The 16,137-nt window shown below is 36.2% G+C and overlaps 1 protein-coding gene across 2 annotated transcripts in view; it reads right to left on the bottom strand.

Annotated features, from left to right (window-relative positions):
- The window catches only part of RAB3C (RAB3C, member RAS oncogene family), a 234,016-nt gene that overhangs the window by 113,682 nt on the left and 104,197 nt on the right, over positions 1–16,137 (bottom strand). For both annotated transcript variants that reach the window (XM_033110554.1, XM_033110553.1), the window contains exon 3: positions 4,715–4,833. In XM_033110554.1, coding sequence (XP_032966445.1) covers positions 4,715–4,833 — 119 coding nt within the window. The remainder of the gene's footprint in view (positions 1–4,714; positions 4,834–16,137) is intronic.

Below are 16,137 nucleotides of genomic sequence, written 5' to 3'. Positions count from 1 at the left end.
AATCTATTGGGAACGTAAATCAAGTATATATTAAACAGCAATAAAAAGTTGAATATAATTAGTGCCATAGAAGCAATACATGTACAATATTAAATATTTTGTTGGGAGGAAGAATAGAACCATTAATTCCAGACTGTCAGTCTAAAGTAATTTTTATATTTTTTTGTTAGGATATCAAGGATGTATGTGATACTCTCTAGTTCTTTGATCATCCATTCAAAATATATACAATGGATTAATGTGGCATATACATACAATGGAATATTACTCAGCCTTAAAAAGGAAGGAAATTGTGACATATGCTACATCATGAATGAACCTTGAAGACATATGGTAAGTGAAATAAGCCAGTCACAAAAAGACAAATATTATATGATTCCATTGATACAAGGTACTTAGAACAGTCATATTGATATAGATAGAAAGTAGAACAGTGGTTGCCTGGGGCTGGGGAGAGGGCAGAATGGGAAGTGATTATTTAATGGGTATAAAGTTTCAGTTTTGCAAGATAAAGAATTCTAGAGATGGATTATAGTGATGGTTGCACAACAAAAAGAATATATTTAATACTACTGAACCATACACTTAAAATGGTTAAGATTGTAAATTTTAAGTTGTGTACATTTTACCAAAACAAAAATTTAGAAGAAAACTTTATAGGATTGTACTGTATTCATTCAGTACCAGGAAAAAAAGATTAATAAACTTACAGTCCAATACAGAAGACAAAGTATAATCAAATAATGACCGTCAGCTAGGTTCTTTATGTGGTCTGTGGAAAGTGCTAGGGTAGCATGATTGCAGAGATAAGGGAGTAAATAGCATTGTCCACTGGGAATGGAAATTGGCATGGGTAGGAAATAGGGTAGTGATATCTTCAAAAACTTCAAGGAAGAGTTGATATTTGAGCTGGGCTTGAAAGGCAAATAAGAAGTTGGAAGGAGAGCAGAGAAGGTGTTCCAAGCAGAAGAACAGTGATATTGGAAGGATGGAACATTTGTAAATTGAGAAAATTTCTCTCTGGTTGAAACATAGGACCAATGAAGGAGAGCGGTAGAAGATGATGTTAGTGAAACAGATGTGTGAAGGTTGCACTGTCCACCATGTTAGAGGGTTTGGATTTCATTCTAAATCAATGGTCTTAACCAGAAATGGGCTTCAGGATCAGTTGAGAAGCTTTGTACAGTACATATGCTAGGATTTGTCTCCAGAGATTTGGGTTAGTATGTCCAAAGTGAACACGTTCTCCACTTTTTCGTGTTGTCAAAGGTCTACAGTGATTCAGACAGGATCCCAGAATCTCTGTTATAGGTAATAAGACATTATTAAAGGTTTTATTTTTTAAGATGGGAGACATGTCAAGGTTCCCTTAGCTCTGATGGCAATATGATGCATGACCTGGAGAGAGTGGAACTTGACAGTAAGAAGAGAGAAGTTTCCTAAAGTGCTAAATACTAAGGCTTCTAAAAAGCTAATCACAATCTGAATTAAGTCAGTGCCAGTAGGGACAAAGGACAGGAATAATTCACGAGGCAGTCATAAAGTCAAAACTATTGGACATGGTGGTCAATGACATGTAAGTCATAAAAGAGGGAGAGAGCAAAAGCACTGCTCAGATTTCTGCATCAGATAACTGGGTGAGGGTGGATCTATGAACTTGCATAGTAAATGTTGGCATAGGTACGAACTCCAATGTCTAGAAGACTGACTGTCAAAGAGTAGGTGCTCAATAAATGTTTAATGAACCAATGATCATACAATTGTGGATGAAAAAAATGACTGAGTAAGAGTTGGCTCATGGGTGGGCTTTGTTGGTTTTTAACAGATCTACATGTCTGGGGAGGTGGAGTGGGAGACTGTAAAAAAGATATGCAAAGCAGAGGGTGCAATGAAAACAAAACAAAACAGAAGAAACCCCACAGGGTTGGAAAGTTGAAGTTGGGTTACAGAAAAAGCGAATAGTTCAGTTCGGGTCTAGAATAGTGAGCAATGAGACTGTAAAGATATAGTAGCTTCAGAGTATGGTGTGTCTGAAAGTCTGACGAAGTTTCAATTATTTAAGAAGGTGATGGTAAATCATGACTTTTGGGCAAGGATCTTCCATAATCTTTAGGATCATGTTCTTTTGGAAGAGCTTTATAGCAATAGTGGGAAAGGATGGATTGGTTTGTGAAGAAAGCTAAAGGGAGAAAGACGAGTTAGAAGGCTGCTATGAAGGTAGAAGCAAAAGATAATAAAAAATTAAGCAATGATGGTCACAGCAGAAATGGAAAGGCAGGCAGGAGCAGATTCAAAGGATATTCAGAAAAAAAACCCAAAAACCTAATATGCAATATCTGGCCCCAGGTTGGGATGGCTGGAAATTAGAGTTGGAGTCAGGGTGGAGCTTGGGTAACAAAGTGTTGTGATCTCAATGAATAGAAATAATAATGTAAAGAAGGTAAACGGTTTCATGTGAAGATAATGATTCTGAGGCGCCAGCAAGATATTCAGGTGGAGAAATATTTTGGGCACCTGGAAATGCAACCCTGCAGTTTAGGAGACAGGTTGGGGCTAGAAATGTAAACTTGTGAGCTTTTTGGTGTAAGTGATAAGTGATATGCATGAGTAGGTAGGATGGCCAAGGAAACAGAATAAGCCCCAGGGGAAAACAACAACAACAACAACAACACAGGAGTAGGCTCACCCTTGGTCGGGGGAGGGAGGAAGTGAAATCTAGGAAGGAGAAAGAGGAGTGTGCCTAGAGAGACAGACAAGAAAAATCTGGAAAGTTCTCCTCTCAGAAGACAAGAAAAAGAGCTTCCAAAGGGAAGAGTGGGTAGATAAAGTCAAACAGAGAATCTGAGCAGGAGGACTGAGACAGGCAGTTGGTCTGTGGACAGGTAAGGAAGCCTCGGTGGGGTTGAACTGGATTAACAGGGGTTACAGACAGATGGTGTGGAGGAGACCAGGAAGAAGATGAACTGTCCCATGTCATTTGCGATGCAAGAGTCAGGGGCACCCATGGCATGGCCCCTGGCACTGCTGTCATTTGGTTTTAATGACCTCAATGTATCTTTCCAAGTATTCATAGTAGTGATGTAATTTTCATTGAAAAGAGAGGGCACACAGAATGGGTGCAAACAGCATTGGGGACCCTGAAATCTGGAACCTGACACATGAACACTTGCTGCCCGGGAACACTGCATCTCAACATTTCTGGAGGAGAAATGGTCTACGTTAAAATGACCATTTTGCATAGCAATATGTGTGCCAGAACTATATGTGGCAATTAAGTACACAGCACCACACTATTAATTGAATAAACCTTTTGTCTTTAATTTGAAATGCTACTTTTATCATAAACTAAATCCCCATATAGATTCATGTCTCTATCTATACTCTCTATTTCATGCCATGTTGTACCAAACCTGCTGGTATTTAATTGGGATTGCCTTGAGTTTATGAATTAATTTGAGAAGATCTGGCATTTTTACAATATTTAGTCTATTGGAAAAAAAAAAGGGTACTTAAGCCTTCTTTTATGTCCCTCAATGGAAGATAATTATTTCTTTATGGAGGTCCCAAGCTTGTCTTTTTCAGTTTATTGCTATATATTTCTGAGTTGCTATTGTCAATGGTATTATTTTTTTGCATTGTGTGTGTGAAAGTGTATGTGTAGGTATAAATAAGAAAGATGTAGATGTTTTCTCAAATGAATGATTAAAATTTAAAAGAAGCAATATAAAGCAAATTAAATTTTGTAATAGCATCTGACTTTCACTGAGCTGATACACAGTTAAAAAAAATTGTTTTGGAATAATACCATCAAGTAAAACAGAAAAATAAAAGAATGCAGTTCATTTCATCTTTGCATTTACTGGCGTTTCCTTACGTAAGACAACCTGTGACTGTATTTGGAGTTAAAATGTGGTGTCTGTTCCGTCCTCGTCCCACCAGTGGGAGCTCCGTTTTCCTCCTACTACCACACAAAGCTCTAGCTACACTTGCCGCTTTTCATGGGAAAACTTGGCGCTTTTCACGGAAAAAAGAAAAACTAGTTTGATATAGGCAGGAGTCAGAAAGGGTTTGGTTTTATCTTTTCCTTTATGCCAGTCCTTTGAAACTTTTCAATTTGAAGAAAAACTGGAAACTAAAAAGTCTAGACAAGGGATGAGCAAACATTTACTGTAAAGGGCCAGCTAGAAAAAGTGTAGCCTTTGTGGGCCATATGGTCTGTTACAATTACTTAACTCTTGTTGGAGTGTGAAAGCAGTCACAGACAATAAGTACATGAGCTTGGCTGTGTTCTAACAAAACTTTCTTTACAAAACAAGTGGTGGGCCAGATTTGGTCCTAGGCCAAACTTGGCCTATGGTTCAGTTTCCAAATCCCTATTTTAGACTAGTAAACGTCCAAGCTATTATTCATCATTTATAGTTAAAAAAAAAAAAAAACAAAACAATGCACTAGTCTCCACAGAACTAAGGATCATAGTATGCAAAGCACTGAAATGAACAAAATGTAGAAAAATTACCAAAATGATTTCTTATCAACCCTTAACCAATGATTCTAAGCACAGTTAGTATTGGTTTGATTTATGAAGCACAAATGGGAGCATAATATACAATAAAACAACATGTTGCATTGTGTTGTGGTCATTGCTTTGAGGAGGAAGAGAGAGTTGAGTGAAAAAACATCAGTATTAGAAATGGCAGTATGTGTTCTTACTTACCAGTCCTGTACTGCATTGAAGGATTCTTCATTTGTGATGTCATACATTAAGATAAAGCCCATGGCCCCTCGATAATAGGCTGTGGTGATAGTTCTGTATCTTTCCTGGCCTGCTGTGTCCTAAAAAATAATAATAATCTCTCAAAAAAAAAAATAAGGCAATGCATCTTCCAAAAACAGAGTCTAAATTGTACTTGCAATGTATAGCCATATAAGTTTTTTAGTCTTGTTTTTCCTAATGATTTTCATATGGCAGCTTTACAGTAATATGAAAAGTTCTTTTTTTATGGTGAAGATCTAGCTCTAAGTACCTTCTGCATATTTTCACTCCCAGTAAACAGCATCTCACTGTAGAAAATAAAATAAAAAGATTACACACATCAAAATTGGTGGTTTCTTGAACAGCTGAAAACCTATAGAGTACATTAGCTCCATCATTATGTATTTATTATCTATCTACGAAGTACAAGCCACTTTGGGGGAAAATAAATTTATGGAAAGGTCCCTGCTTTTCAAAGCATGCTGTTTAGTCTCAGCTTATTCAACTGTGAAATGAGAATTAAAAACATCTGCTTTGTGGGGATGTTTGAGTCAGACCATTCTGGAGCTTCTGCTTTCCCATTAGATAGGCAGGGAATGCGGGCAAACCACTGAATCTCTGTAAAGTGATGCCCTCTAAAGTCTAGCATCCTCGTTAGGATTATATAAAATAAAAAAATAAACAAATAAAAATGCATTTAAAGAGCCTGACACACAAAAAGTGGTCATAAATAGAAAATACTGGCTGCTGTGCCTGAAATTTGGGGAGACCAGGCTCACATAAGATGAGAGATAGCAGCTTACAAATATAGGCGTTCAGGGCCTGCAGAGAGATGGAACGAAACGCAGCTACCTCACTGAAATAGACTTCTATGTCATGTGTCCTGCGCTGTATTTAGCTCAAGAAATTATTCCTCAATTCAGCCAACTTCACATGCAACCCAATGCTCTTGGGGTTCCTCCTTTGCCACTTTCCCTAGAGATTGGCTCTGACTTTTCTTTCCTAGTACTTCAGGTGCTTTGAACCCATTTTGCATATAAATGCTACCTTCTTTCTGACTTCAGTCTGGGTCATCTTTCTCCCCTTCTCTAAGTGATACCTCCTTTGTACACAGAGTGCATCACAGTTACCCTTAGACGTAACAGGCCTTGAAGGGAAAGCTAGTGTGTTACATGACCCAAGAATAGGTTTCTTTATCGTCACAATGGAACTAGCATCTCCTGGGTGTCACTGTTGGGATGGACTCATTTGGATACACTGTTCCTCTCCCATAGGACCCTCCTGCTCGGATGCTTACACCCCACCGTGGACTAACAGTGGGAAACTCAGGATTTCTTACAATTTTCTCCTACTTTGTGTGGTATAGTCTATTTTGCCCCTGCAAATTCAGAGAATGGTGATCAAATAAGGCTGAGGAAATCAACAACTGATTTTGGGAGAACTTGGGGGTGTGAAACGGAAGTTGAAAATTAGTTAAGGGTGTGACTTTTCATGAAGCCAGTGACGATTATATTCTACTTTTGGAGCATGGATAAGGCTGTCCTGATTAAAAGGTGTTTATTAGGTAATTTTAGGGAGATAAGATTCCAAAGGTAAAATGAAAACAGATTATGCTACCCAAAATAGCAAAAGTAAAGTAAAACCAGTAAGGAAGCTCTCTCAGAACATCAATGGCAGAAAACAAAAAGGAAAAGTAAGGATTTCATCACATGGAAATTTGACAATCCCTTAAATATAGAAAAAACATTATAAATAAAATTGAAATGATATACAATCAAATGATAAACTAGGAACTATATTAACATTGTACCAGAGAGACCAAAGGTTAATACCTTTAATATACTAAGTGGTATTAGAAATCATTAAGAAAAATGTTAAATATTCTAATTTTTAAAAATTATTTGTAAATAATCTTATAATTAGCTAATTATTTTTTTAGAAGAGTTGAATCCCAAGCACAATAATAGAAATGCAATGCTATAATACATAGTGTCATGCCTATATAATAAAAGTTACCTGGCCATTATTTAAATATTTTATTGCGCTTTGCTTGGTATTTTATAAATATGAAAGTGTAGATGTTAGAAATAAACATGGATATCATAAACTGCACATAATTGGGACAAATATACAAATGTATTGGGCAGAAAGAAGCCAGTCTTGAGCTTATTTGGATATGCTTGGACGTGCGTTGGATTTAATTCAGTTAGCAGTATATCCAAGTGTGAAATAAAGAAGAAAGTTAGAGAACCAATTCCCAAAGCCCACGTTGCAAAAACAAGGTATAATCAGAGACTGTGTAATATATTTGAGCTCTCTGGGCAATAGGACCCCTTATACCTTTAGTCATTCTATTTTGAGACTTTCTCACGTTTCACTTGGGTTCATCTTTTCCACAGAACACTTTTATCTGTAAATTTACCTTTTTTTTCCTACTGTCACCTAACTTTGAATGGCTTTCCTTTTCTCTTGGTAAAATATCTCTCTGGCATTGATGGAGTAGCATTCTTAGGTGGAGAAGCATTCCTAGGTGGAGGGCCGCCTGCTGCCTTTGCTGTACAATAGACAGCTTTCCCTTAATTTCTCCATAGAAGAACACAGCCAATGCAGCAGAGGCACCGCGGAAAGGTGACCCAGGCCCTGCCTTCTTCAATGAACAATTTGTGTTAGAAAACCATGACATTATCTCTTTCTTCTCGCCCTCTTCAGCAATGGCTTCCCCTTCCATAAGATGTTCATTTTATTTTGACAGTAAAGAAGCGAGTGCTAGTGTTATAAAACACATCATCCTCACATTGGTAGTGCATTTAATTTTTGAGAGAGCCGTCATCAAGGTCTCGCTATAGTTTGATTGAAAGGCTACAGGAAACCGTACGGTAGGATAGCCATCATGTATCAAAATTTAAAAATAGAGAGAGGGGGACAAAAACAGCTTTCAAGAAAAAAAAAAAATAGAAGCTTTTAGATGGCACTTAAGGCACACCAAGGGACAGGACCTTCCACACCATTCCGATTTATACGCAGAAACACATTATAATTGGAGATCATTGTCACATAAAAGCTCTCAAGGACAGTAAGAAATTACACCAATGTATAATAGAAATAAATACAAAGATGAAATTTCCTCTCCAAAGGCAAAGAAAAAAAGTGAAAACTAAGTGAATAAACTGACACCATATTGCCTCTGCATTGGTTTGGGGTATTGAAAACAGTTTCAGGATTACAAACTCATTAGCATTTTTTCTCCTACTGTATCAAGAAGAAAAAGAAGACAGAAAAATACTTCACTACATTTGACATTTACTAATGATGATAGAAGGTTATATTTGAATGAAAAAAACACTTTATAATGTCAAGTGCCACTAATGTAATTAAATGTGAGCAGTCTCAGAAGGTAACTGACTAAAATGGTACCTCTTTAATTTGCTCAGGAAAATGGCTTCAAACCCTGGCTTTTCGTTGTTCTTCTGCCCAGTTGATTCTGGGGATACCTGCTGATTTTCTATAAATACAGGCTTCTGATGATTGAAAACCACAACTGGAAATCTCTTATAGAGAAAATGAGGGATAAAAACATGATTAAAAGAGAAAACTTACTTCCATGAGAGTTAGTTTTCATTTTCCTCTCTTTAAGAAAAATAAAATCATTTTAATTGGTTTAAATATTTTGATTTCTCAATGGTTTTAAGAGGAATTTTTGGCTTTAATGATAGGCTCGATTAGCAAATACTTGAATATCTGTCAAAAAAGAACTGCAAAATTGAAAACATTAGCAGCTTGATAAGTATTAGCTAGGAATATTTTCAGTTTAAATTTTTACATTTTTGCCTTATTTGTTTTTCCTCTGATGAAATTTTTTTTTTTTAATTATGAGCTGCATTTGCCAACCCTTCTGAAGCCATGCAGAGATAATGTGCAGTTTTAATATTGAGGAAATAAGAGCTTTCATTTGTAAGGTCTGGGTTATACTTTAAATTGTGGGTGGTTTTTTTTTGTTTTTGTTTGTTTGTTTGTTTTGGTGGTTATTTTGTCTGTACTGGATTAAAAGGAAAATGAAGTAACCATTAATAAAGAAACATATCTCAAATAATATCACCATGATCAAATACATTTATTGAATGTCTAGACAGAGAAAAATGGATTGAAGGACAGACAATCTTGGTACATGATAAAGTGGTAATTTTATAGGTGTAGAAAACAAACCAAAACACATTGATATTAACTGATCAACCAAAGTAATTTAAATTAAAGGAAATAATATGTAATAACCCAAAGAGGAAATCAACAGAAATGGAGGATGAGAACATTGTAACATAAGAGAGAAAACACACGTTAACCAGTGAATTTCCAAAAACAAAGATGTGAAATGGAATAAACACTTAGTCATTTAAGCATTCAAGCAAGGAGCAATCCCTTAACTTGTACTTTGCTACATTTTACCTGTAGGAATGATTGTGAATGATCAAAGAAAAATGAAATGCTCAATATAGTGTAATGTAATATTAATGCTGATTGATGTATTTATTCAATAAACATTTAGTGAACACCTTTAATCAGACAGGGACTGTGATAGATATACATTAAACTTATTTTATCTATTCTACATATTTTTGTATATTTGAAAATACTATACATAAAAGCATTTCATTAATCAGAATATCATATTCACCACATATCTACAAAAGATTAGGTGAGATTGAAAATATCATTTCTAAAGAGCCAGACAGTACAGCAATTTAAACTTGTATTAGGTTGGTGCAAAAGTAATTGTGGTTTAAAAGGTTAAAAATAATTGCAAAAACTGCAATTACTTTTGCACCAACCTAATAATTGACACCATCTGCTTAGCAGTGGGGTTCTCCTATTCATAGTCATTGTTATGTGTTGTACTGCTTCCCCCAAAAAAGATGTGTTGAAGTCTTTACCCTCAGAACCTGTAAGTGTGACCTTATTTGGAAATAGTCTTTGCAGATGCAATCAAGTCAAAATGAGGTCATACTGGATTAGGGTGGGCCTTTTAAGAAGAGAAAAGCAGACACAACACACAGAGAAGGCCACAAGAGGGCAGAGGCAGAGATTCCAGGGATGCATCAATAAGTCAAGGAATACCAAGGATTGCTGGCAACCACAAGAAGTTAGGACAGAGGCATGGAACAAATTCTGCCCTAAAGCCTGAGAGAGAGCATGGCCCGGCTGATACCTCAATTTAGGATTTCTAGCCTCCAGAACTGAGACGATACCTTTCTGTTGGTTTAAGCCACCCAGTTTGTGGTACTTCATTACGGCAGCCCTAGGAAACTAATTCAGTCATTGACCCCAGTTTGCAACCTTTATGATCAGAGTAAAAGCAATATAAATTTCATAGCTACACACACACCCGGTCACTACCCTACAGAAGAGAAAGTATAGAAAATTTAAGGTAGTCTTCTTATGAGAAGTCTCACATAGTCTCACTGTGTGAATTTAGAATGTTATGCTAAAATGCATTAATATATTTCATTTATATAAAATTAATTCTGTTAAAAAAGGTGATGTATTTTATTGCTTTAAAAAATAGATCTTAATATATATGCATATATACAGAAGGTGCCAAAAAATGTATACACATTTTAAGAAAGGAGAAAACTATTAACATTGTAATACTCAATATATACCAATAACAAAAGATGAATACAAGTCATGTTTGACTTCTGCAATTACAAGAGCTGCTCAAAGTGGTTACCATCAGCATCCAGACACTTCTGATTACAGCAAACTACTGCTTGAGCAATGCTGACCATCTCTTAAAATATGTATACTTTTTTTGACACCCCCGAGACTATATGTGTATATATATACATATATTTATATATATTTATATATATATTTATATATATATATATATATATATAATTTCTAAAGATATGGTTATTAGAAGGACAGAACAGTGTTTGAAATTACAAAAATTATATATTGCTTCATGTTGGAATTTCATCCCCAAATGATGGAAATGCTGTTTCAGAAAAATCTAAAGTCACGATATATATTGAGACAAAACCCTCCAAAACAACAGAAACAACACATTGCTGATGATTACACATTACTTCTCTTGTATGATGTTACTTTCCCTCAAATTGCATTTATTTTTTCATTTCCATAAATAGGCAGGCATAAAGCAGCACTGAATATAGTCTTATAAAAATAGTAAGCAAAACAGAATGCTTAAATATTTTATGCTTTCCTGTTCCATATTTATTTTTGGAATGAAATGAGAACTATTTTCTTTATAGCAGTTACTCTCCCATTAAGTAATATTTACAAACCACTTTTCCCTACGGATCTTGTGCTACAGGCAGTTTGAATTCATTTACACATACACAGATATACAAGCATCTATAAATCAAGCCCACATTTTAAGAAGAGAGTACTAATAAACTGGCCTATAAATAGTTCTTCAATCAATATAAATGTTTTTCCCACCTATTGTCCTTTATCCGTCCTCTTCACACCACCAGATTTTATTGATCAGATTTTCTTGTGATGTTTAGCTTTGAAATACCCAAATCTTCATTTTACAATGGCATCCACTTTTAAGCAAAACCTAATAAAATAAGCCCGAGGCAGAAGGGGAAAACTTGACCTATTATTTCTTGGCGGTGTTACCATGGCAATTCATCTTTCCTGGAGGAGAGGAGCAGTCATATATAGCTCTTTATAGGGGGCCTTTGACCCCACTGTCAGTGAGACCCTAACAATTGTGTGTTTCTGCTCATGAAAGTTGGAGATATTTTTCAATAAACATGATCTAAATACTCAGATGAACTCTCTTCAACGTCTTCACAAAATTTACAATCAAATCCATGTAAAGATATATTCATTCATTTAGTTTAAGAGCTTGTTTTCTAAGAATGATTAGCACAAAGGCAGAGAGTATCATATTAATCAGAAGGTGCCATTTTTGCTTTCTTTCTAATTAATCTTTTTGACATACTTCTTCCCAGTGGGATTTTGATTATGCTCAACTTTTTCAAAACCTGGGGCATAAATACTTAAATGCAGGCAGCTCAGCTTTTAGTCAACTGTGGTGATTGTTTTTCTCACAGAATGCAATTCGGAATGTTTGCATTAGATCAAATGCTCTATTTTAAAAAGAATATTAGGCTTTTGAGTAGGACACTTATTGTTGCCCTAAAATTGGCAGTTAAAACTCAGACAAGACTCCTTACAGAAGGATGGCACTTTCACTTACAAAAGCCACATGTCAGTTGGCTGGTTGAACGGGTTGAATGGACTTGTTGATCTGTGCTTCAGCAGAGGTATATAAATAAAACCTGGAGAGAGATGGCAGGGTTGAGGAGGGGGAGGCAGTAGAGAAGCCTGACCTCCTGCAGCTTAGCATGGGGAGGTTAGGTGAGTTTCCCATGAATTGATAAACACAGCAGGCTGCTCCACTGAGACTCCTTGCCATTAATCCACCTCTAAGGGGGCTGTCTTCTGGATGAGGAGCAGGAGGCTCTGAGACATTCTAACAGGGGCAGGCGTGAGCTGAAGGGATGTTAAAAGGGAAGGAACCTGAGCAAATCTCCCATGTTACAGCACTGCGTGGTGGGAGAACGCTGCAGGACTCCCTGAACATCCTACATAAGGGAACCAGCATTCGGATGCTTGTCACACAGAACGGTGGGTGGCAGGACAAGCTTAGCTGCAGAAGCCAAGAGAAAACTGTAATTCATGTCCAGTTAGGTAAAGTCATGTGCCTTTTCTTTGTCTCCCAGCCCTCCTTCCACTGGAAGAGTAAGAACTAGAAAAAGGAAGTACAGAAAAGGTGAAAGGATGGATCAAACCCCTCTTCCTAGTACAGGACCAATTCCTGGGAATGCAGCCGGCTTGATGATACAGGAAGAATAATGTTAAAGTGGCTGTGGCAGGGCACTTTATACTAGGTTTAACAACATTAAGCTTTTCAGTTTTTTAAATAGACTTTATTTTTATAGTAGATTTGGGTTCACAACAAAATTAAGTAGAAGGCAGAGATTTCTCATACCCTCTGCCCGTATACACACTCACAGCCTCTCCCACTAACAACATTTCCCACCAGAGCGTACATTTATTACAATTGATGAACGTACAGTGACACATCATAATCATTCAAAGTCTGTAGTTCACATCAGGCCTCACTCTTGGTATTGTACATTCCATAGGTTTGGACAAATTTATAACAGGTCTCCACCATAATAGGACCGTGAAGAGTAGTTTCATTGCCCTAAAAATCTTCTCCTGAGCTTTGTCTAAATCAGAGGAGATGACTGAAATGGAATCTGTTCAAGTTATGATTTGGGGATAGGCACAGAGTATGACTGAAAACAAGGGTTAGATAAAAATAATATCAATGCATGATATTTCACACCAACAGGTTTAGACTTTGCACTAAACTAACCACCAAAGGAATATAGCAATGGCATGAAGAATGTAGACTTAAGCAGGGCTTTACACACTTCAAAGCACATTCACATATATAAGGTCATTTAATTAATCTGAGGTAATAAACCATTTTATAGATGATGAAACTAAGAAATAAGGAGGTGGGAATCTAAAGAAAAGAATACATGAATGAACTAATTAGAAAAAGAGAGAGAGAGAGAGAGAGAGAGAGAGAGAGAGAGAGAGAGAGAGAGAGAGAGAGAGAGAGAAAGTTAGGCACCAGTTCTAAATCAGAGAACTGGACAATGACAGAAGTTGTACCAAAGTTCTGTTTTCCTCACACATTCAAAGTCCAGTCCTCTTTTCAAATATTAGGGCTAATATTGAACAATTTATGTTACATTTTTTTCACCCTGGGTCTGTCTGATGTTATCATTTCGCTATTTAACATTTGTTCCACGTTTTTACTTTCAATCTTTGTAAGATTCACTTTCTCAAATTCCTTTCGTTCTTCAACCAATTGTAGCTCTGCCTAATCCCAATACCCAGTGGAATTGTTCATGCTAAAGTAATCAGTACCATCCTGACTGCCACGTCCAGCAGTTTAATTTTTGCTCCTTAATCCTTGTTGTCCTTTCTGAAATATTTGATACAGATGCAAAGCCCTTATTCCTTAAATCCACTTTTCCAGGGCATGGTTCTCTCCTTATTCCTTACTCGGTGAATTTTCTTCTTCAGTTTACCTTTGCAAGCTCCTCTTTTCTGCTCATCTCTTAAAAGCTTCTAACCTTGAACCTCTCTCATTCTCCTGTATTACAGTCTCTTCACAGTTTCAAAGGTAATCTATAAATAAGTAGCTGCACCTTCCTAGGAAAGCCTGACCACATTCTTTTGTCCCAGAACCACGTTTTCATTATTATAACACACAGATACCTCAAATATAACTTGTACAGATAACTAAAGTCAATGCAATTTTCTTCAACTTCTTGTGTCACCAGCATTTTAAATCTTTTAATCAAACCATCAAAACTCAGACATTTTCTCAATCTGAAAATCTCCCAGGTATCAAATATTCTTCCTCACCCTTCACTGACTTTCCTTCCAGATTTTTAAAGAAATATAATTAGACATGAAATTGTTTTTCCTTAAGCCTACATCAAGGCAAAAGAAAAAAATCACCTAGGATTTTCCTTTATTGAAATATTTTTACTCTTGCTACCAATCACAGCTTTCTCTATTCTCAAGAAGAAAATGTCGTTAGTTTGGAATATAGGCCTAGTACCTTCAGGAAGAAAAGAAGATGTACACGTAACTTGGTCCGCAGAGATTAAATACACTTTTGTTGAAAAGAACAAAGTATAATTTAACAGAGTGTCATATTGGGAGTCAGGTTCTGGTTAAACATGCGGCCCATTTCAGATACGTGAACTTGATTCTCACTGGTCTCTCTGGGCTTTGATAGCCTCATTTGTACATAAGAAACTAAATTTCCCAGGTCTGTTTCAGCTCTGAATTCACAAATGTCTTTAAATACATTTTTCCACTCTCACTGGATTTTTTTTTTTTTTTAAATCTTTATTATGGTCTATAGGTTTAGCTTGATTTGGTCTCTGGCCACCTCAGAGACTTCATTTTCCACTTTTTTTTTCTTTCCTTTTTTTTTTTTAAGATTTTTATTGGGGAAGGGGAACAGGACTTTATTGGGGAACAGTGTGTACTTCTGGGACTTTTCCAAGTCAAGTTGTTGTCCTTTCAATTTTAGTTGTAGAGGACGCAGCTCAGCTCCAGGTCTAGTTGCTGTTGTTAGTTGCAGGGGGCACAGCCCACCAACCCTTGTAGGAGTCGAACCGGCAACCCTGTGGTTGAGAGCAGCTGAGCCATCTGGCCACCCGGGAGCTGAGCGGCAGCTCATTGTCTTCAATCTAGTTGCAGAGGGCACAGCTTGCTGGCCCATGAGGGACTCAAACTGGCAGCCTCGTCCAGAACTCATGCTGTAACCAACTGAGCCACCCGTCCGCCCCCTCTCATAGGATTTTTGATCTAGTGCATCAGAATCTTTTTACTGGTGAAATTGTCTATTAATATTTACCCTAATTGCCACTATACTTGATTATATGTTTATCATCTTATTTTATGATATTTGGCTTTATTTTTCTGTTTCTTTCTATTCATTTTCTGCTTTCTCTTTGATTGATTGAGTGCTTTTATTTTTTTTCCAGTTTCATTCTTCCCTTAATTACTTTGTAATTTATAACTGTCATACGTAGTAATTATTAAAATTTCAAAATATATATTTAAAATAAAATTTTAGTCTTTATTTCCCCAAATTCAATTACTTAGAATAATCTGTCAGTCACTCCTTCTTATTCTACATAATAATGTTGTCCAATGTTCCATATTTTAATATGATTTTGACTTTTTACCCCCTAAATTAAACATTATTATGTTTTACACAGACACTATTCATTTATATTTAATATTTATCCTTATGTTTTCCAGTTTCCCTGCTCACATTTTCTTCTTATATCTCAAACTACTCTTCCATATTTCTGAAGTGTATTCCTTTAGAAGTCCCACTGGTCAAGGTCTTTTGGTAGTAAACACTCTCCTGTTGTATGATTGAATGTATATTTTTATACTCCTTATTCATAACGTTCAGCTGGTTATAAGTTCTAGTTATATTCTGTTCTTTACAGCCTTAATCCACTGTTGACATGCTTTAGTTGATACATTCAGAAATATGCTGTCACTCTAGTTATCATTTCATTTTAGGTAAACTTTTTCCTGAAGCTACCGTTAAGAGTTTCCCTTCATCTTTGGTGTTCTTCAGTTTCCCCTTGATGTGGCTACACTTAAAATGCCTTTATTTATGCTGCTTAGGATTCATTGTCCTTCCTTATTTTGAGGAGTCTAGTATTTCACAATTTTGGGGAAAAAATTCAGTCACTATCTCTTCAAACTTTTTTCTTTCATTCTTTTTTTTT

The sequence above is a fragment of the Rhinolophus ferrumequinum genome, chromosome 7, assembly GCF_004115265.2.
Source record: "Rhinolophus ferrumequinum isolate MPI-CBG mRhiFer1 chromosome 7, mRhiFer1_v1.p, whole genome shotgun sequence".
Taxonomy (NCBI): Eukaryota; Metazoa; Chordata; class Mammalia; order Chiroptera; family Rhinolophidae; genus Rhinolophus; species Rhinolophus ferrumequinum.
Note: the sequence above shows the minus strand (reverse complement) of the source record. Positions and strands in the feature narration are given on the sequence as shown.